Source organism: Ahaetulla prasina, chromosome 1, assembly GCF_028640845.1.
Source record: "Ahaetulla prasina isolate Xishuangbanna chromosome 1, ASM2864084v1, whole genome shotgun sequence".
Classification (NCBI taxonomy): Eukaryota; Metazoa; Chordata; class Lepidosauria; order Squamata; family Colubridae; genus Ahaetulla; species Ahaetulla prasina.
Window position 1 is genome coordinate 300,268,414 of NC_080539.1, and position 23,343 is coordinate 300,291,756.

Sequence of the window (23,343 nt, forward strand, 5' to 3'; positions counted from 1 at the left end):
ATAGTTTTAATATGGTTTTTATGTTTTATTATTGATATTGTTTAAATTCTTGACTGGGAGCTTCCTGAGGAATAAGGGTGGTTATCTAAATAGTATAAATAGCTATCTTTGGTATAAGATGGACGGTTATCTAATTGTTTTAAATCAATAAATAAAAGATTGGGGCATTATATTGACCATGAATAGCTTCTACCTGTGTTCTTCAATGACAGTACATAGAGAGGAAGAATTGCTGCAAATATATTTATCCGTGTGTGAGTAAGTTTATTTTATTCATTTTTTTCATAAGCAGTAAAAAATATTATGAAAGCTATGTATGCATATCCTTTACACAATGTAAGCACTTTTATGGTATATGCAAAAACATGCAGAATAGTAATCAAAAGAAAGTGGAAACTAGATCTAGTTTCAGGGTCTCTAAAGACCACAAATTTTCGAAACAAATTCAAATCTAACTCTTACTAAAGGTCATATACCCTGAGTGTGTCAATGTACTACATGTATCATCTTCTTCATGGGATGTGGGCAGAAATACATTCTAAAAATCCGAAGGGCATTCACCTTAGCGATCTGCAATGCTTTTCCCACATCAGTTTTGGACAGCTGATACTCAAAAAATATCGTATGTGCTGAGACTTATCTCTGTGGACAAAGGGCCATTGAAACTATAGCTCATGTCCTGCATCTTCTATATGAACTCATGGACTCAATATATAACAACTTACTTAATAAAATAACCATGAACTACTGATCGTTTTTACTTGAAACTACTGTTATCAGATTGGTATGAAGTAGTTTCTCTGAACGTGGCCAAATTCTTCTATGCTGTATATAAAATTAGGCAAACTTTAACTGTCCACTGTTAATCCACCAACAAGCGCAATATATTACTCTGTCTTTTTTTTTTTTTACTATTATTGTTTTAATGCTTTTATTTGCTGGTCTGTGACAATAATAAAGATTGATTGGTTGATTGATTGATTGATTTGGACAGAAGTATATTGGTTTACAAGGCAGTCTTTAGATTGGAAATCTCAGCCAGCATAAAATAGTATATGGCATATTGACTTAAATATTCTGGATTTTAGCTGGCTTGCTCCTGACCTCCTTTCCTGCCTTTCTGGCTTGCTATGTGGTCTTGACAGAAAAAAAAAAAGCCATCTTGAAAACTTACTGCACAATAATGTATTAATCTGACATGAAACAAAACAAAACTTCTACAGCTTCAAGAGGTTTTGAAACTGAGCTTTCTTCCTGCTGATGGAGGGGCAAGTCTTGCTGAACAGCAAAGAATCTGTTTTGCTTTGAGGCGTTTTGGTTTAGAAACTTTTCTCTAATTGTCAGCTATTGTTTCCTTGACATTTTCAGATTTACTCTGAAATGGCCCAGATTACTCATAGAAAATACTGTCTCTCTGGGACTGGACCAAGTTTTCTGGTCTGCTTTTCGGATTAGTTTCTTCATTTTTTCCCTTGGTGAAAAATGCTCAAGACCAGGCCAGCTAAAATCTGTAGGAAATTTTACATTTTTCGTACACTACACATGGTTAAATTTAAACCAGTTCCTTACCAGAAAGAAAATTTCACTAGTTTATCTAGGTTCTGGAAAGGCTCTGAGGAGGCTGGAGGACTCTTAACTAGAGGTGAGTGAAACTTTAAAAATGAAGGGCTATAAAAATAATTCTTATTCAATTCTTATTCAGTTCAGACAATAATGTCCTCTAATGCAGAGATCTCCAACCTCGGTCCCTTTAAGACTTGTGGACTTCAACTCCCAGAACAAAGCTGGCTGAGGAACTCTGGGAGTTGAAGTCCACAAGTCTTAAAGGGACCAAGGTTGGAGACCCCTGCTCTAATGGTAATATACAAAGCATTCTAAAAGGGTGCTTTATCAAGGGTCCTAGGGTGAACAAAGCACCCTTCAAAGGGTTAAAGCCATGACCTCTAGAAGACTCACCACAGCTGTTATGAAGACTTTCTCTGGCTATCAGCCTTTGTGTATGGATATGAACAGCTGCTTTGCTTATATCTGGATATATCTGTAGGTGTTCATGCATGTGTAGAGAAATAGGTTGTTCCTGCTTTTATACTTGGGCAGAATGCTTTGTGAAATGCTCCTTTGAACCTTTGCACAGGCCTGTTGTTTAAGACTTCCTTGTAAGGATGTGGCCAAGTAGTTAGAGAAAAAGACTGGGGGAGGAATACTTCTCTGTGGAGCCATCCTTGCTCTGGTTCTTATAATTTTGGATATTGTTGTCTCTTTTTTTATGTGCTATTCTGTTTAGTTGGCACAATACGATGGGTGTGTAGCTTCTGCTTCTTCTTCTTCTTCTCTACTTCTGCCTAGAGAACATTTCAATTTTCTCTTTTTTTTAAACACCAAAAAAAGCTTGAGAAATTGTATTTAGATGAAGCTATAGTATCAAGTAGGGAAATTCTAGAGATTATAATTATGCAGTGCTTATAAATGTACTAAATGTTATTTGCCACAAGCAGAATTTGCTTATTAAAATGTAAAGATATAGTTACTAAGCAGCAATTGAAGCATTAGATCAGAGATGTGACTGGGTACAAGGTAATGTTGTACCTTGATGAACGTATCTTTTCTTTTATGTACACTGAGAGCATATGCACCAAGACAAATTCCTTGTGTGTCCAATCACACTTGGCCAATAAAAAATTCTATTCTATTCTATTCTATTCTATTCTATTCTATTCTATTCTATTCTATTCTATTCATAAATACTTTACCAAAGAGATATTCAAAAATAATGCAAAGGTTGATGCTGCATTATTGTTTATCTTGTGATGTTTGTATTGCTACACTGAATCTGGTTCCTTTGATTTAGCAGCAATTACAGGTAGTCCTCAAGTTGTTACACTTCATTTTTAGTGACTGTTAAAAGTTACAACATCACTGAAAAAAAGTGATTTATGAGCATTTTTCACTTACGGCCGTTGCAGCATTCCCCCTTATCATCAGTGGTGGGTTGCCCCCGGTTCGGACTGGTTCTTGAGAACTGGTAGTAAAACCGGGGGGACGCTCCGCCCACCGACCCTGACGTCATCAAGAAGCTTCTGTGCATGTGCGCAATCCCACTGTGAACCGGTAGTAAAGGTAAGTAGAAGCCACCCCTGCTTGTCATGTGATCAAAATTCAGACACTTGGCATCTGTCTCATATTGTGCAGTGTCCTGGGGTCTTGTGATTACCTTTTGAGACCTTCTGACAAGAAAAGTCAATGGGGAAGCCAGATTCACTTAACCACCATACTACTAATTTAACAACTGCAGTGATTTGGCAGTGGCAAGAAAGGTTGTAAAATGGGGCAAAACTCACTTAACAAATATCTCACTTAGCAACATAAATTTTGGGCTCAATTGTGGTCGTAAGTTGAAGACTACCTGTACTGTAAGACTAGAGTGATGCAGTTGCTGGTAAACACTCTAAGGGCAAACATATGAGGAATCTAGCTGGACTCGCTTAAATTTTATATTATTAAATTGATTTATGGGTTTTAAATTTTTTAGTAAATTTTAGGGGGAATATTTTTATCTATAAGTAGCCAAATTAAATAGTTTTTTTAAGGGTTGGTTTTAGTTTTGTAGTGTTGTTTTCTTTCTGTATTTTATTTGTGGCTGTACACCACCCTGAGTCCTTTGGGAGAAGGGCGGTCTATAAATAAAAATATTATTATTGTTGTTGTTGTTGTTGTTGTTGTTGTTATTATTATTATTATTATTATTATTATTATTAATCCATTAAAATACATGTCTAGAAATAGCCTAAAAATGAAAGTAGAAAGGAAACTTCTCAAATATAAATATTTGATATTGCAATAACTCTTTTAAAATTGGTATAAAAATACAATGGTTTTCATACACATTTGCATCCGAACTCCGTTTAATAATAGATCGCCAGCATCTTCAGACACAGCATGCAATCATATGAGGACTTGCTTCCATTCCTAAATTATTCAAAATCTCAGGAGAAATCTAGCAAGATTTTGACCACTACGTTTTTTTTTAGAAAAAAAATTTTTTTGACTGTAATTTAATTTATGACCATTTGGAGAGAGCAATAGATAACATAGCATTTGTGGGTCCATTGTGATGGTACAGGATTATACTTTCTACCCAACATGTGAGCTAGCCTTGGCATCCATATTTGCTAGTATTTTAACATTCAGCATTCTCAATGTGTGTGAACAAAAACTAGGAATAATGGAATTTGGTCCCAGTACCATTGTATGCTACCAGTTTGGAAAGGCTGATCTAAGTTTTAATATTACACTCCTGTGTAGTTGAGAGAGCTGCTGTATGCGTGAACAACAAATACAAAGTTCTTTGTATAGAATAACTTCACATTCATCCAGAAAATACCTAGACTGTTCTATTATTTGTGCATCATGTTGCCAATAGATTTGGCATTGGAAGCCATATGGAAGAGAGGTATCTAGCATGTGTTTATATATACAAGGCTAACTTAATTTATCTTGAGGCTTGTTATGGCTCAATGGAACCTATCACTCAAAAAAATTTAACAAAGCAAATGAACATTATCTTACATTAAGGTATTTTAATTTTAAGGTATTTTCTTTTGTTAAATTTCTTGGAGTGATAGATTCTATTTACTCAAGCAAATATGGCTCCTAACCAAGTATTAATAAAGCCAAGCCTGATTCCTTCCTAAAAGATTATCTATTGGAGACTTCTCTAAAACTAAAAAGTATATAGAGTAGTTTGCAATATTATTTTATCAAGTGATATGTTTTATTCATGTTCAAGAAATGCAAGCTTCAGAGGACTTTTTAAACTGAACAATAAATAGTTATACTTTTGTTTCTAAACAGTACAGCAAACCCTTGAGTGATCTATCTTTATTCACCCAATGTTCCCTTTCTATTAATCATTTTACTAAAATAAAATAGAATAGTTCCAAATTAGGAAAAGATTTAGTGTTGGCAGCTACATCAGGTCAATTCTTGGCTGGGGAATTCTGGGAGTTGAAATCTACACATCTTAAAGTTGCCAAGGTTGAGAAATACTGACCTAGAGGAACATATTTCCTTTTATTAAGGATTAGGCGAACAACTCACACAACTCACACAACTCACTACAGGTTTATGATAGTGAAGGTACAGTGGCAAAGGAGATTGTAGCAATAAAAGAAGATAGTTTTGATTTGCAAGTACTTCAGTGAATCAAGCAGCAAAAAAGGCTTGTTGCAAACATTTAGTATCTGTCAGTTTTTAAAAGCTAAATTTTCTATTTTTAAATACTGAAGAGGAACACTAAAACATTCTGCTTTTCTTCTATTTTCTTTCCCCAAACATGGTTCCTTTGTTTTGTTTTAATCCAACACATCCTTTTTCCTTCTTGAACGGTAGGGATTGAGCCGTACTTGGTTCTGCTGTAGTGCAGAGGCTTTGGGGCACCTGATTATAATTTCACAAAAGCTCATATATGCTCCTTAGTTGTATGTTATGATGTGCATGGGTAGGAACTGCTAAACATCTCTTCTTTATCTTCTTTATGGGGAAGGATCCATCCTGGGTCAAATTCTAAAAGTGGTTCCAGCTGTTGAACAGCTGCAAGTAATCTGCCCTTTTCTCATAGACATTTGAAGTTCTTTAATCAGTGTTTGTTGTTGTTGTCAGCGATGGTGCTGAGGTGTAGAAAGATGGAGCAGATGGACTTGGGGGGGCATATTTAACTCCAGGCTGACCTCTCTTATCTTGCATTTGCTCTCTTCCCAGGTCAAAGGAGGCTGGAATTAGTCTGGAAAGTGGCCATAAATATGCACCTGTGTAAATGCATGTTGAAAAGGAAGGGGTTTAAGGGCAGCTGTTATCTTGGAAGGTTTCCCAAAGAGTTCCTCTCTTCTAACTGCCACCCAAGGACGGTTGCACTTTGAATAGAAACTGAACAATAAATAGTTATACTTTTGTTTCTAAACAGTACAGCAAACCCTTGAGTGATCTATCTTTATTCACCCAATGTTCCCTTTCTATTAATCATTTTACTAAAATAAAATAGAATAGTTCCAAATTAGGAAAAGATTTAGTGTTGGCAGCTACATCAGGTCAATTCTTGGCTGGGGAATTCTGGGAGTTGAAATCTACACATCTTAAAGTTGCCAAGGTTGAGGAATACTGACCTAGAGGAACATATTTCCTTTTATTAAGGATTAGGCGAACAACTCACACAACTCACACAACTCACTACAGGTTTATGATAGTGAAGGTACAGTGGCAAAGGAGATTGTAGCAATAAAAGAAGATAGTTTTGATTTGCAAGTACTTCAGTGAATCAAGCAGCAAGAAAGGCTTGTTGCAAACATTTAGTATCTGTCAGTTGTTAAAAGCTAAATTTTCTATTTTTAAATACTGAAGAGGAACACTAAAACATTCTGCTTTTCTTCTATTTTCTTTCCCCAAACATGGTTCCTTTGTTTTGTTTTAATCCAACACATCCTTTTTCCTTCTTGAATGGTAGGGATTGAGCCGTACTTGGTTCTGCTGTAGTGCAGAGGCTTTGGGGCACCTGATTATAATTTCACAAAAGCTCATATATGCTCCTTAGTTGTATGTTATGATGTGCATGGGTAGGAACTGCTAAACATCTCTTCTTTATCTTCTTTATGGGGAAGGATCCATCCTGGGTCAAATTCTAAAAGTGGTTCCAGCTGTTGAACAGCTGCAAGTAATCTGCCCTTTTCTCATAGACATTTGAAGTTCTTTAATCAGTGTTTGTTGTTGTTGTCAGCGATGGTGCTGAGGTGTAGAAAGATGGAGCAGATGGACTTGGGGGGGCATATTTAACTCCAGGCTGACCTCTCTTATCTTGCATTTGCTCTCTTCCCAGGTCAAAGGAGGCTGGAATTAGTCTGGAAAGTGGCCATAAATATGCACCTGTGTAAATGCATGTTGAAAAGGAAGGGGTTTAAGGGCAGCTGTTATCTTGGAAGGTTTCCCAAAGAGTTCCTCTCTTCTAACTGCCACCCAAGGACGGTTGCACTTTGAATAGAAACTGAACAATTGTAAAATCTGGTATTAAGGTTATTATCTAGCAGGAGATATTCAGTTACAATAACCAGATGTGAATGCACTGGCAAACGTGTTATCTTTCTGGTGTCAAAATATTTTTTTGCTCGGGCTTCTATTGAAAAACTAACTTGAAGTGATGAGAAGGCTTCTTTTACTTAAATAGGGTTTCCCATGCAATTTATTTTTCATCTACTAAACTGAAGCATCCATGAAATTTGCAGTTTTTGGACTCCTATAAATGCTGTTCTTAAACTTGTGTTGGCAACATAAGACATAATTTTTTAGAATATTTCTCCTTGTCTCATAACATACAGAAAGGATTAAAGTTACCATGTTTAAAATTTTAACATTAAAATATGAACTTCATCTGTTCAGTTTTGCCAATTGACAGTTTCCCCCATTGTTTGGCTTTATCACTCCTTTCTTATTATGATTGTCCATTCAAGTGTGAGGCCACTATTGAAGTATGTCAACAGGTTGTTATCTGCAACTTTTAGATTTATTTATTTAATAAAAGAATAGAAGAAATTTTTAGAAAAAGGGAACGTATACAAACAACATTGCTTAGTAACTGCAATTCAGACAGTCTTACTTGAAGTTGTAACCTGAGGATTACTTTTACAAATCTTCTCAAAGGGTCCAGGAAAGAGAAATCCACAATAAATTAAAATGTTCAGAATTTGATCGTTGAAGGCATATACTAGTGATATAATTCAAGATTTGAAATACCAAGGGCCATGTCTTTAATTGGCAATTTCATTTTTTTTCCAAAGTTGTATTCAGAATTGAAGAACCATGCAGAAATTTAAAAAACAGTAAAGCATTTTAAACAGGTCCTGTTATTCTCTCATACTTCCTCAAGAATCCTTTTGAAATAAAATCCAAAATATTGCACAGTTCTATCAGAATGTAGGACATTATTTGTACATAGAGTAGATGACTTGAGCCAAGCCAAAGACCTAGGGTCAGATTCCCCACATGTACTTCTATCCAATCAAAGAATTAAGTTTGTAGAAAATAGTTTGCTGCTGCTATAAAACATTTACAATATTGCTGTGCTATAGATGCTTGGGTCAGTAGCCCAGTTTCTAATTTAAGGAAGTACAGTTTATTTTCCTAGTCTGAACTTAGATAACTGCGTCACTTTTATGAAGCTGCAAATATATCTAATCTTTTCAAATGTGAAATGCCTACGGGTATACAAGAGATTCTATTTAAAGAAAAAGAAAGTACCCTGGCCAATATTTGTTGGCAATTAGTAAAATCTTGAGATTAGAAATAGCAAACGAACATGCAGAATAAGAATCATATGAAGTGTGAACTTTGCATGTCTTCTGTCTACTGTTACAGGAGACTTTCTCCAAAGAAACTGATTGACATGCAGTATAGTCAGTTTTTAATTCTGTCCATCACAATGTTTCAAAAATAACTAAAGTGAAAAAAGATGTTTAGTCTAACTTGTCAAAAGTGCATATTTCAGGTAGACAAATTTCAACATCTAAAAAATCATGCTTGGAACAGTTAAGCACCATTTTAGCCAGTTTACATAAAAAGTATGTACAGTTTTAAATAATTTAAATTTTCCCAATGATACAATAGTGGTTGCTTTTTTCCAGATATTTCATTGCCTTCATAGTAAGTAACATTAACAGTGCAACCAAGCTCAGAATGCCTAGGATCCCTCATAGAGAAAAGAACAAAAATGTTGACATTGTTTTGATTTGGTGGGGAAATTTGCTTTTGAAATTAGCCTTCTGTGATTATGTTGCTATTACAAGATGTGGTGCTTACCCAAGTTTACTGGCCTAGAGTTATTACTGAGTTTTAAGGATGGAGAACATATAAAAGTATAATAGTTAATGAGATATTCATATAATAGTTAATAATATAAATGGCCATTTTTTCTTTTTTCTCTTGCATTCTTTTTTCTCTTTTTTCTTTTCTGGTTTGCACTATCTTTTATTCTATTCAAATTTTTCAGTAAAATTATACTATATACCAATGGTGGCTAACCTTTTCTGGACTGAAAGCCCAAATGCAATGCGCACAAGGCCCCTGTGCAAGTGCCCTGCCCCATGCATGCATATGTGGCCCCCTGCACGTGCCCCACAGCTCCGTGCATGCGTGCACCCCATGCCCCCATGTCCTTGCGCATGTGCGGCAGAGACCCAATGACCAGCTGGCTGGCGGGAGGCACATGCGCATGCATGGTGGAGCTCAACTGGGGTCATGGCTCATGTGCCCACAGAGAGGGCGCTGTGCGCCACCTGTGGCATCTGTGCCATTGGTTTGCCATCATGGCTATATACTATTTGTTTTATTTAGAATATTTATATAGCTGCATACTCGCTCACAGCAACTCTAGGTGGCTTACAAATAGTAAAAACACAAAATAGAAAAAATAAAAATAACCCTCCCACACCCACACATACTGGTGACAGCACACGATTAAATAAGCATTTGATGGGCTCCATCGCACTCTGGGTTCCTCAGGCCTGCTGACAAAACATCTTCAGGCCTTCCAAAAGACTGTCAAAGTGGGGCCCAGTATAATATAGTTGATAATTATAATATATAACATAGTAAAGGTAAAGTTTCCCCTTGCACATACGTGCTAGTCGTTCCTGACTCTAGGGGGCAGTGCTCATCTCTGTTTCAAAGCCAAAGAGCCAGCGCTGTCCGAAGGCATCTCTGTGGTCATGTGGCCACAGCATGACTCAAAGCCAAAGGCGCATGGAAGGCTGTTACCTTCCCACCAAAGATGGTCCCTATTTTTTCTACTTGCATTTTTTACGTGCTTTCGAACTGCTAGGTTGGCAGAAGCTGTGACAAGTAACGGAAGTTCACCCTGTTACACGGCAGCACTAGGGATTCAAACCGCTGAACTGCCAACCTTTTGATCAACAGGCTCAGCTTCCTAGCCCCTGAGCCACCATGTCCCTCTAATATATAACATAAGGTGCATTCAAATTCACTGTACTTTTTTTTTAAATCTATAGATTATTTCAAAAGATTACATTTTTTTTTACCTATTCTGCTGTCTTTAGTTTTTAATAAGTGATCACGACCAAGATCCTCAATGTAACCTTCAGTGCTCCAGATCTGCTGTCAAGCCTCTCTGCGCTTCTGATGGCAGGACTTATGAATCAATGTGTGATTATCAGAGAGCCAAGTGCAAGGATTCCAATCTGAATGTGGCACATCGAGGCAGATGTAAAGGTAAGGAATTTAAAAGGGTATTTCTTTTCATGTGGGATAGAAATATTAAGTGTATTTTTTCATAACTCAATTTGATGCTGTTTAAGCTAGATAGATAAATTGGAAATACCATGTTTTCCCCAAAATATGACATGTCCTGAAAATAAGGCAACCCTTTATTTATTTATTTATTTATTTGATTTTTATACCGCCCTTCTCCCGAAGGACTCAGGGTGGTGTACAGGCAGAATAAAACGAACAATACAAAATACAATTAAAAGGGAATTTAAAAAACTTATTTAAATTAGCCTGAAAATTTAAAAATTTACCATACACTAAAACCCCATTTAAAATTAATAAAATTTAACACTTAAAATTCAATTTAAGCCAGCCCCGCGCAAATAAAAAGGTGTGTCTTCAGTTTGCGGCGGAAAGTCCGAAGGTCAGGTATTTGGCGTAAACCTGGGGGAAGCTCGTTCCAGAGTGTGGGAGCCCCCACAGAGAAGGCCCTTCCCCTGGGGGCCGCCAGCCGACATTGTTTGGCGGACGGCACCCTGAGAAGTCCCTCTCTGTGAGAGCGTACGGGTCGGTGGGAGGCATGTGGTAACAGCAGGCGGTCCCGTAAGTACCCAGGCCCTAAGCCATGGAGCGCTTTAAAGGTTGTAACCAACACCTTAAAGTGCACTCGAAAGGCCACAGGTAGCCAGTGCAGTCTGCGCAGGAGCGGTGTTACATGGGAGCTACGCGTAGCTCCCTCTATCACCCGCACAGCTGCATTCTGGACTAACTGAAGCCTCCGAGTGCACTTCAGGGGGAGCCCCATGTAGAGAGCATTACAATAATCCAAGCGAGAGCAATCCAAGCAATAATCCAACCCTGATTTTTGGGTGGGCGTAAATATACGCCCTCCCCTGAAAATAAGCCTTAGTGAAGGGGTGGGTGTGGGCAGCACAGGAGGCAGCCCTTCCCTTCCCTGGTCAGCTAATGGCAGCTGGGCTCCCTAATCGTGACCCACAGGTCAGCTGACCTGATCAGGAGCTGCCTCTCTGTTCTATCTCTCCCCAGTGTTCTTGGCGCTCGCCTGCCTCCCATCCATCCATCCATCCATCCATCCATCCATCCATCCCCCTCGCCTGAAAACTCCCACCCTGCTCGCAAGAGAGCAGCCGCCCGGCAATTCTTGCCACATGGTGCCCACCCAGCACACACACCCCCTCCAGCCAGGCAGAGCGCCATGCACCAATTGAGCGGTATCCCAGGATCACGATGTGGGTGAAGCCGGTGAGCATCAGGTCCTTGAGGAGTCCACGCTGCCATCATCCCAGCACTGAGGATGGCTTCCTCTGTGGCTTCCAAACCCCAGCTGGAAACTGCTGGAAGTGGAGAAGAGGCCGGTTGGGCCAGCCGCCTGCTGTTGAGTCTTCCAGGAGCTGGGGCAGCCGCATGGAGCTGGAACCATAGAGCGGGAAGCACACTCCCAAAGTGGCTACAGCTGACACAGAGAATCTTCTGGCAGTGGCCGCTCTGGGAGTGCACTTCCTGCTCTATGGTTTCAGCTCCATGCAGCTGCTCCAGCTCCCGGAAGACTTGGCAGCAGGCAGCTGGTCCTCTTCTCCACTTCCAGCTGGGTGCTTACTGGCTTTGCCCACATAGATGTGGTGAGGACTAGGAGGCATGTGAGCGGGGGGTGAGGGAGACAGATGCTCGCATGGCTTGGCGCCTTCGGACCGCTCACATTCCATCCCCCCATGGGAGGAGAGGGGCTTGATGGCAGTGTGCGGAGGGAGCCTCTCTCTGTGGAACTCCCGTCTGTGAGTGCGCAGGCCGCCCAGTGGGCACTACATGGCAAGAGATGCCGGGTGGCTGCTCTCTTATGAGTGGGCTCCCGAAAAGCCGGGCGTAGGGACATGAGGACACGGACATGGCCTTGGGCAAACAGCTTACAAGCAGCTATGTTGTGCCCAAGCCCTTATTTCGGGATTCAAAAGAAAATAAGACTCTGTCTTATTTTCAGGGAAACACAGTATGTGTTTGCCTAAAAAGAATTATTCAGACATCTTTGGCAAATAAAATTGCCTGGAAAGGAGGCTGAGTATGTTAATAAGAGAGTAAAGGATTAAAATAATGATTTCAAATTTCAAATCTTTATTGTCAGCCCACAACATATGTACAATGAGATTGGTTGAGCTCCCTCAGTGCACCCCCCGCAACACAATACAACTCACAGTGAAGGCAGAAAATCCCTAACCCAATAAATCATATTAGCAAAACACCTAGTCCTATTGCTATTGATCGGCAGAATATGAGGCTTTTTTGAGGGCTGCAAGCTAATGTGCCACAGAAACAACTGTTATTTTCAAATTAAATTAATGATGTCAGATCAGAGCATCATGATGATCATAATAAACATTGGGAATCAAGATACCATTCTTAATCTTTCACAGTCTTCTAATTGGTAGAATTTGTCATGTCTTATTTTCTGGAAAGGTTAAGTTTGAGAGGTGAAGGACACCTTAATAGCTTAGAACTCAACCTTTTCTTCACCATGGACCCCTCCTGAAATACCTGTTATAGCCACAAACCATGGCTACAGGCTCCAAGACTTAACTAAATATTTAAATGGTGGATGGTGGTGAATGGAAGAATTTATATTCCTTGCAGACAGATGGTCATGGGCATTCTTTTAGAAAAAGCAGCTTTGGGACCTAGGTCTACTGTTATAATTATATTGTTATATTGTTATATACTGTTATAATTATATTGTTATATTCTGTGACCTAAGCTTAACTCACAGAATCATCTACTGTAATGTCCTTCCTGTTAAAGACTACTTCAGCTTTAATTGCAATAATACTAGAGCAACTAATAGATTTAAACTTAATGTCAACCCTTTAATCTAGATTGCAGAAAGTATGACTTCTGTAACAGAATCATCAGTGCTTGGAATACTTTACCTGACTCTGTTGTCTCTTCCCACAATCCTAAAAGTTTTATCCAAAAACTTTCTACTATTGACCTCACCCCATTCCTAAGAGGACCATAAGGGGCGTGCATAAGCGCACAAACGTGCCCTACCGTTCCTGTCTTATTGTTTTTCTTTTCTTCTTTCTATATATATGCTTATACCTCCTTATATTTACTCATATATGTTTATATACTATATAATCTTTGTATGATTCCTACATATATTGTTGTGACAAAATAAATAAATAAAATAAATAAATAAATAATCCCTGATATTGACACGCTGATGGGTGAATAATTAAAAATATCTTGAAGACTCTGTATATAAATAAATGTTCAGCAAAACCGGATTGTTTAAGTTTTTCTTTTGCAGTTACTTTCATTGAAATGTCATAAGCTTTTGATATATTGCTTACCTTTATTTAAATTCTGAATGGATTTTCTTCATAGATGCTGGTCAGAGCAAATGCAGATTAGAAAGAGCTCAAGCACTGGATCAAGTGAAGAAGCCACAAGAAGCGGTCTTCGTTCCAGAGTGTCACGAGGATGGATCATTTACCCAAGTAAGATTTTTATTACGATTTTCAAAATTTCATACTTTCTCTTATACACTTAACTAACATCAGAAATTGTGGAAAATGCCTTAGTCCATAAACAATTGTGGTTGAAGCAGTGTCTGACATTTATATTTTGTAGCTTTCTGTACATGCACATATATTTTATGAACATTATAGACTATACAAATAATTAAGATGGATGGGTGGCAGTTGGCCCAGAAAATTTGAGTCTCTAATGAGTCAGGAAGTATTTTTGAATTTTGAAAAGGAAACTTCACAATGTCTTTTTCCCTCCCTCCCTGCTTTCCTGTATGTGCTCAGTAAGTGGGAGCTAGATACAAACTCTCATAATCACAGCAGATTTGTATAACATAGCACATTGGGGGAGAACTAGGCCTTCAGGTGTCCCAAAGGTCCTTTTTCAAAAGGCAACTGGTCTTTGTTTTTCCTTGAAAATGTTTCACTTCTCATCCAAGAAGCTTCTTCAGTTCTGACTGAATGGTGGAGGAGGAAATGATTTACATTCCTTGCAATCATCTGGTCATTGGCATTTTTTCTGAGAGTCGTTGAGGCACTTGGAGGTCTAACTGTGCCCTCAGGGTCACCTGAATAATACAAACGGCTGTGGAACCTTTTCAGAACTGCTGAAAGGATTGTGTTGTAAACAGGAGATAGGTGGTGTCATATCCCTCCCCCTTTGATGAGAGAGACTGTTAATCTTAATGTAGATGGCCTCTTCGACCCCTCTTTCAAACCAGCAGTCCACTCTGTCCAGAATGTGGACTTTGCTATTTTCAAAAGAGTGACCTTTGTTTTTCAAAAGCAGATGGACTGCTGAATCTTGTCCTGATGGGCATGTTGTGCCATGCATTTGTGAAGTGGTTGTTTTGTTTCTCCAATATACAATCTGTACATGTCTCACTGTATTGTGCTGCTTATATCACATTGCTCAATTTGTTATCCTTGGGATGGACAAGCTTCTGCCTTAGTGTATTAGGCAGAGGTTTGCTATTAACATCCCAATAAACAACTAAAAAGCCACACACAACAGGCACCATATAAATATCACACACAGAATAGGCAAAAGACACACTCTGCTAGAGAGAAGTTCCCTGAAGATGGGCTCCAGCATGAGTCTGAAAGCTCAAAAAACTAAACCTCCGGTCCCAGTGACCAATCCAGATTGGACCCTATATCTACTCACTCTAAGAACTTGCTTTCAGTTGCATAAATATATCCTGTTTTCCCCAAAATAAGACATCTCCTGAGAATAGAATAGAATAGAATAGAATAGAATAGAATAGAATAGAATAGAATTTTATTGGCCAAGTGTGACTGGGGCTTTTGAGCGCATGGCAATAAGGCCAAGCGCTTATTTCAGGGTTCAAAAAAATATAAGTCAGGGTCTTATTTTTGGGGAAACATGGTAGCTAAAAAGAGATTTTCAGGACTTCACCATTTATTATTTCTACAACTGGGTTCAAGCAGCACACTGAGCAACAAAATATAATCAAGCTTATTACATCATAAAAATGCAGCAGACAAGTCTTTAATATGATGGTTATGCATGTCATGGTTACGTGGTAATGCATCCACTAAGTATTGGTGGATAAAATTGGAAGGTAATGTCTGACAGTAATATAAAAAAGACAGCACACAGCACAAATTAGGGTTTCTGGTTTCCTGTAAAATGATTAAGAGCAGTACCTTTTCTTGAAATAATATTAATGTTTGAACTATAAATATTGCATGCTGTGCAACATAACAAACAGTTACACTAATATGCATGAAATATGTTTCCTTATTCCTGAGAATGTATTTTTAAAGAGATGAAAGTCATTGCATTAATACTGAACCAGAGGCATATTGCAAAACTAACCATCTATTTTTTCAAACAGGTCCAGTGCCACACCTACACTGGATATTGCTGGTGTGTCACTCCAGATGGCAAGCCTATCAGTGGTTCTTCTGTGCAGAACAAAACTCCTGTATGCTCAGGTATTGAAGGCAGAGAAAAAAAGGTTTGCATATTTTGAAAGGAATAAAAAATAAAATCTTTGCGTTTATAATCTTTGAAACTCAATTAATATAGCTCAACAGTCCAAACTGTACTCTGCACATCGTTGTTATCCATCTTGTGGCTGAAACATTGCTAGTCAAGAGATATCAATTGGAGTTACAGGTAGCTGTTGATCTATGATCACAAATGAGCCCAGACTTTTGGTTGTTAAGTCGAGTGATCATGTGACTAGACTTGATTTTACAATCATTTTTACAACAGTTGTTAAAGTAGTCACCATGGTCATTAAATAAACAGTGTGGTTGTAACTTAGAATCCAACTTGTCCAGTGGACCTTATTTGCCATTCTTTGCTGGAAAATGGCAAAAAAGTTGAAAAATGCGAACATGTGACCATGGGACACTGCAGCCAGTGAGCTGGTTGCCAGGCAACCAAAATGCGATCATGTGACCATGGGGTGGCGGGGCGGCAGGTATAACTTTGAAGATGGATTGTAAGTGCAGTAAAGATTTTTAAGTCTGTTGAACCTTCAAATGGTTGTTAAGTGACTAGTCGTAAGTCAAGGACTACCTGTACTGCTAAACATGTATTGATAATAAAAAATAGTTTCTGGATTCTGTTTGAGTAGCACGTTTCTTTTTATAAATAAATGGTATATTGTTACTTATTGTTCAACAGAAATCCTTAAGAATGAAATAATTTAAATTCCTTTCATGTCTGGGGAAAAAAATTCTGGTAATTTCAAAGTGATTAGTTCTAGAAGAGTCTGTTTTGGGTTTAGCAGGATAGCACAACTCTTAAATTAACCATTTATGCTACAATGCCCATTTCTATTGCACATCTATGGTAAAAATATCCATTGGCTCTACAGCAGGGATGTCAAACTCAAGGCCCTGGGGTGCTTAAATCTGGCCCGTGGGGCTTGTCTGGAAATAGCAAAGGACCGGCCCCAGTGCCTCTGGCAGCCAAAATTGCTTTTTGGCCAGCAGGGTGTTGCAGGATGCATCCATCCCACCCACCCTGGCCAGCCCATGGAGGAGAATTATAATGCTGATCCGGCCCACAAAGAAATCCAGTTTGACACCCCTGCTCTACAGTGTCTGTTTTAATATTAATTTTGGTTCTGATCAATAACCAAATGACCATGGTTCATTGGCCATGCTGTTTATCAGGTTGGTGACATCACCAATTTTCCCGACTGCCTTTTTTTTTGTCCTTGTAATTCATAAGTTTATTTCAAATTTAAACCAGTGAAAAGACAGACCTAATACAGAACTTGCATGCTAAGCAATAAGTGTAGGGATTCGATGATTGCTTGGATCCAGTTGTCTAGCTACTACTATTGGCATAGTGCTTTGAAGCTTGCCTTATCGATTGGACTGTAGTTTGGATGATACAAGCAAATGTTTTGCTCATATACTAACATATTTGCTTTTCGTTTAAGGCTCAGTAACCGACCGGCCATTAGGACAGGGTAATTCTGGAAGAAAAGGTGAGTAAAGTTCTGTGCTATGATGAAGTGAGCTTTTGAAGGTTTTCCCGTTTTATCAACTGTCCCATGTTTGAATTTTCTAGGACAGGGGTGTCAAACTCAAGGCCATGGGCCGATCCAACCCACTGGGTGCTTAGATCTGGCCCGCGGGGTTGCCCTGGAAACAGCGAAGGACCGGCTTGCAGTTCCTCTGCCAGCACTTGGGCCACCATAGGTGCCCCTGACACGAGTGACGTTGAGCTGGCCATGCCCACCCTGGCCATGCCCCCCTGCCTCCCTGAGGTCAAACACGACCCTGATGCGGCCCTCATTGAAAACAAGTTTGACACCCCTGTTCTAGGAGAACATAAAGAGTAATCAAAGGACGCCATTGTAATAAATTTAAACTTCTATGCTGCTTTCCTAGACATTAATGCTACATCTTAAAGTATTACTTAAAAATAGGAATTTTGGAGAAATTTCAAGATAATCATGCTAATCTTGAGGACATCTAGTATTCTTTCACAATGAATGAAAAACTTGCATGCTTAACACAAGCTTTATACAAGGCACAGTCACTGTTCCAAGTTTTGGTTTTATGACTTAACATTTCTTTCTGAGACAGTGACATCTTTGACTTGGAGATAGTTTGGTCTCCCCTCCCCCCAGTTCAGCAGAAGAATAATCAGGTCAATCCAAGTGCTGCTCTAACATGCTGTTGTTCTTTCATTTCCCAAGAATAATTCTTTACAAGCCAACAAAATACTTGGTCTTTAAATAAACCATACATTCTCAATTACTTTTGAAGATCAATAGCTTAAAATGATCAAAAGTTGTTTAGTCAAATCTTTCAAATGACTTCAGCTGGGATTCCTAGAAGACAATATAGAAAATCATTTTGGCATGTATTATATTTTCCATATTTCTACTGTGGAATATTAGAACAATTCCTCTTTAATTCAGTTGTCAAGGCTAAATAAACAGTTACATGCATTTCAGTGTTTTTATAAGCCTGTTCCTTTAGGAGCCGACTCAGAAATCATACAAATTATCAGCTTTTGCTAAAATGAACAATGCTAAGGAGGATATGTTTCATTAACGTAGTTATGAGATTTATAATTGATGCTTATCTTCCAGAATTATGAAATGTGCTTTAGAAAAAGTATGTAGTTTGGATTTTTTTTCCTTTTTCCTCATATATTGCATATTACTATGACCTATGCTTATTATAGAATTGCAGTTATCCAGAGTTCCTGGAACTAGTCAGATATATAAATTTCTTACATAATATGTAAGTAAAACTTAGCTACTCCGTTATAATTACTGAAAATGGTTTATGGTGGCTGTCAGCTGACATTCTGCAAAAATATATGTTGGTTATTATATGATAATTATTATCCATAAAAGTAAATGGTATTGTCATATAGAAATATGAACTTTTAAAAAGCTATTTGGCTGATCGGTGTTGGAAATAAAGTTTCTGATCAATTGAAACAGTGGTCTCATCCAGCAAGGCAAATTTTGTTTGTCAAAGCCATTTTCAGCCTGATGGTCCCCATATCTATTTGGACTACAATTTTCAAAATTCCCAGCTACCCTGAATGCTATGTTTAAATGAAGACTATTGTTTTAATACTTTCGGACATGAGGTTTTAATGGTTTTAGCCACTACAATCCAGACAAGTAGAATGTGGCTTTTTGTACTAATCCTCTCTTAGTTTACACCACTGATTGATGAGAAAAGATGTCAGCGAGATCAGCATTCAGGTAAGAGCTACCGAAAGACTTTACTGCTATATAGCAGTCATTTGGTAGTAAAGGTAATCAGTATATCCTTGGGTACCATTTTGTATCAGGTGGCAACCAAATGATAGGGAATGAAAATGTGGTTTTTCCTATGCCCTGTTTATTATCACTGCACTACAAAAGAGGGTTAGGGAACTAGACATATAATACACCATGTCGTTCATTATTGCTGGAAATTTTCTCTCATAAAACATGTTGCAAACACCTATCAGTTGTATAAAGGGGGTTCTTATTTCATTTCCTGCCACATTTTGACCCAACATTATGCAAAGCAAAAAATAATAATAAAATTACTTTATAATCTTTTTATTAGAGAGGATAAAAGAGGGAAATTTATTTCTAGCTTCCTTGCAAACCTTGCTTCCCTTTGTAATGCTTTTGTACTGTCAAACTGGGAGGAAAAGAGCAAGAAACACATGGATTCTCAAAAGGAATCTTTTGCCATTTTGCCATGGGAAAGGTGGAGAGGAGGAGACCAGAAAAGAAAAGAAAAGAAAGGAAAGGAAAAGAAAAGAAAGGAAATAGCTTGCTTTAGCACTGTGGTGAAATCCAATTTTTTTTACTACTGGTTCTGTGGGTGTGGCTTGGTGGGCATGGTGTGGCTTCATTGGTGTGGCAGGGGAAGGATACTGCAAAATCTCCATTCCCACCCCACTCTGGGGCCAGCCAGAGGTGGTATTTGCTGGTTCTCCGAACTACTCAAAATTTCCATTACCGGTTCTCCAGAACCTGTCAGAACCTGCTGGATTTCACCCCTGCTTCAGCAGCATAATTTGTTCAGCTCTGGGTTTCAGTGTCTCACCTTGGAAGGGAGAGTAACAATTGGGGTTTATAAGAATCTCTCCTTCATTCATCTGAAGTCTTGGATTAAACCACTTCTGACCTTTAATCCTTCTCATATGTAATTGATGCAAAGCAGAACAGCTCAGCTCTTTTCTGCCATGTGCTGAACGGTGAATTGACTGAAACTTGACAGTATTTTTATGTCTGTTTCCACTGAGGTTTTTTTTTTTGGTCCTGCCCTTTCACTGAACTTTCCCATTTGTTTGCCTGAAAGTGAGTTGTCATCTCTACTGTTCCTTAATCTACCTTTTGTCTTTGTCTAAAGAGAGAGCAGCCTTCCAGCTTATTAATGCATATATTTCAGTTGGAAGTCTTCTGCCTTACATGCGCTCACCTAGTTTCTTTACCAGTTTGGGGACTGGTTGGACGAGATCTTTCTTCCTCCACCTCTTTAATAAACCTTTCACAACGGTTACATGTAATATTTCCCAGACAATTATTAACATTATCCTTAAGTTCCTAATTCTTGCTGATCGAGAGTTATATATGTTGAAACACAGCAATTTTCTGGTTAAACAGTGCAATATTTGCTCTTGGGTTAAATGTTAGTCTTCCTCCCCAGCCTGCTGACTTGCTTTGAACTTTTTTAAGTATTGAGTGTTTCATTTTCATTCTTGTTTCTATGTTTCACATTTATGAAACAACTCAGCTCCCATATTTTATTTCATTTTGGTAATACAGCTGCAATATTTATTTGTTTTTTTATTCTGGAACTCATGTCTTAATGTTCATAGTATTCTCTCTAAGTTTTTATATAAAAACCATACAAAGTAGGTTGGGCTGAGAAAGAGTAACTGGGCCAAAGTCATCTGGTAAATTTCCATGGTTAAGAGTGGACAAGAGGGTGGGCTTTTCTGGTGCCAATCCAATGCCTTAACCATGACAGCACAGGAGGTTGCTTTGCATGTTAGTATATTGGAGAATGCAATATTCTGAGATAACTTGGTTTAAATGAATGGTTTGGTCTAGGACAGGGGTGTCAAACTTGCAGCCCATGGGCTGGATGCGTCGCACACTGGCCACACCCACCCTTGGTTTAGTGAAGGGGGGGAGTTGCAATATGTCACGTGACGATAGCATGACATCATGAGTTTGATACCCTGGCCTATGATTAACCTCGTAAAAGAACACCTCTCAATATTTGTATCTTTCAAAATTTTGTGGTTTTAGGAGAGCTTGACCATCATATAAGAATTTCCAGTCTGAAGAAGTTGACGATCCCTGGCCCAAGAGCCAATAAACAGAAACTAAACACTTTTGTTGCAACTGAGATGCCGTGAGAGTTGGTTTTTCAGTTTGAAACTTAGGAGGATAGATGAGGTAGCACTGCTTTGAAGAATGTCATTTGAATGCTTCCTTGATTTAAAGATGTCATTACAGGAAAAGACTTACACATAGTTCCAATTCATCTGCTATTATTTAAGGTGGCCTAGAAGTTGTATGTGTTGCTGAATGCAACTGCAATATTGCCAAATGGAATCATATGACACTAAAACTGTTTTTCTAATGTCTTAATTGATGCACAATTATTTTGTACATCACACTTAAGGGGAGGTGCAGTAAGGAAATAATAACATTCTGACTTGACAGTTCACTGGGATATGTTCTCTCCCTAACCTAAATGTAATCCCATCTTTCACCAGCGTATTTATTATTTATCTTATTTTTAAAAAATGCTTTTGGTGTGGTTATATTTATTGCTTAATCATTAGCAAAAGTGAAAACATGTCTGTCCGACCTATATCTATTGCTAGCTCCCATCTTGTTTCTGTAGTCTTTGATTGAAGTGCTATTAGTTGTTGATTTATAAACTTCAACCTTTATTAGTACACAATATTGATTCTAAAGTATTCAGAATATAATCAGCAACTTCATGTGTTTCTGCGGGCAATCTGCAGAAGCCTTTTTCCCCACATGCTGTTTACAACAAGGTAGTTCACATTTTGTTTTGTAGAAATTTTGTAAATATTAAAACTGGCACAACATTTTCAGAATTTTTAAATTTTTTGAAGGAAAACAGATGCGCACCTCAGATGTTCAATCATTCTCTGTTAATTCAATGGAATGTAGCATTCCACAACGGTTAGCAAATTCCAGAAGGTTCAGAATGACTGAATTAAGTTTTGACTGCATCTGGAGAGTCATTTTCCCCCAGATAGATTTGTTTATTAAACCTGGAATGTGATGTAATAATTCCTGCCCCTGTAGAATATCAGTGCCAATGTAAGATCGTTCTTTTTCTTTTTCTTAAATGAGTTGGAATGGGTACCGAACAGAACAGAAAATGTGTTATCTTTGTCTTGGAATTCATGTCAAATTAAATGAATAACTGCATAAACAGTTGGTTGTTATTAAGTGATAATTGGCACAGACTTGAATGTGTTTTAATTTCTGTTTAAAAAGAAATAGAATGGAAAACCTCCAGATCTGCGCTTTGTAACTTTGTGTCTAGAAAAGAAACACATGCATACAAAGAAAAAGAGAGAGAATTAGAGTTATATGTTTCTTTGGACTATGCAGAATGTAAAACAGAATAACTAGATTAATACAGAGAATTTTAATCTATCTATCTATCTATCTATCTATCTATCTATCTATCTATCTATCTATCTATCTATCTATCTATCCATCCATCCATCCATCTATCCATCCATCCATTATAACTGACTCAAACTATAAGAACTCTGGGCAGCATTCAAGAATAAAAACAAGAGTATAAAAGAAAAACATAACATTTTAATGAGTTTAACATAGCAGCCCCCAACCTTTTGAGCACCAGAGACCAGGTTCCATGAAGAGAAGTTGTTTTATGGACCAGAGGGAAGGTGGTTTTGTGTGCTGTGTGCATCCTGCAGATGGGGTTTCACTTGTTTGCGGGGCCCGGTTTCTGGCATGCTGTGGCCCAGTGTTCGTCCACGCGTACCGGAGGTTGAGGACCCCTGCTTTAACAGGTAACACCACTGAATCAATTGTTATTGAAGGCATACTGAAATTAAAAGGAAAGTGATCTTGAATCTTTAACCTAATGGCCATTGACCAAAAAAACCCTACTCATTCTATGCATTTCTTTAGAAAAAGTTCAGTGGATGCAGGGCATAAGTTTTCTGCCTTTCAAAAAAAGTTCTGAATGATTGTAGAGAAGGCATGTTATAAATGGAAAATGAAAAAGTATGCCAGAATTTAATACTTGAAGAGACAGATTTTTAAAAATGTTTATCAAAATATGCCCAAATACAAAATTATGTTATTTATATTATTCAGTTGACCAGAATAGAACCTAATAGAACCTAAAGGTCAGTTGCTCCAATGATTTTTAGTATTCCATGATTGGTCTGGGTATTGATCCAAAATTTACAAATGTGTTAAATTATGTGCATGTCTTGGGGATAGTGGTCCAGGCCAGGGGTCTCCAATGTTAGCAACTTTAAGACTTGTGG

At 38.1% G+C, this 23,343-nt stretch overlaps 1 protein-coding gene across 1 annotated transcript in view; it reads left to right on the forward strand.

The window, feature by feature from the left end:
* Positions 1-23,343, forward strand: part of SMOC1 (SPARC related modular calcium binding 1) — an 87,059-nt gene that overhangs the window by 15,225 nt on the left and 48,491 nt on the right. The window contains exons 2-5 of the mRNA XM_058161923.1: positions 10,095-10,266; positions 13,660-13,772; positions 15,665-15,764; positions 17,231-17,278. Coding sequence (XP_058017906.1) covers positions 10,095-10,266; positions 13,660-13,772; positions 15,665-15,764; positions 17,231-17,278 — 433 coding nt within the window. The remainder of the gene's footprint in view (positions 1-10,094; positions 10,267-13,659; positions 13,773-15,664; positions 15,765-17,230; positions 17,279-23,343) is intronic.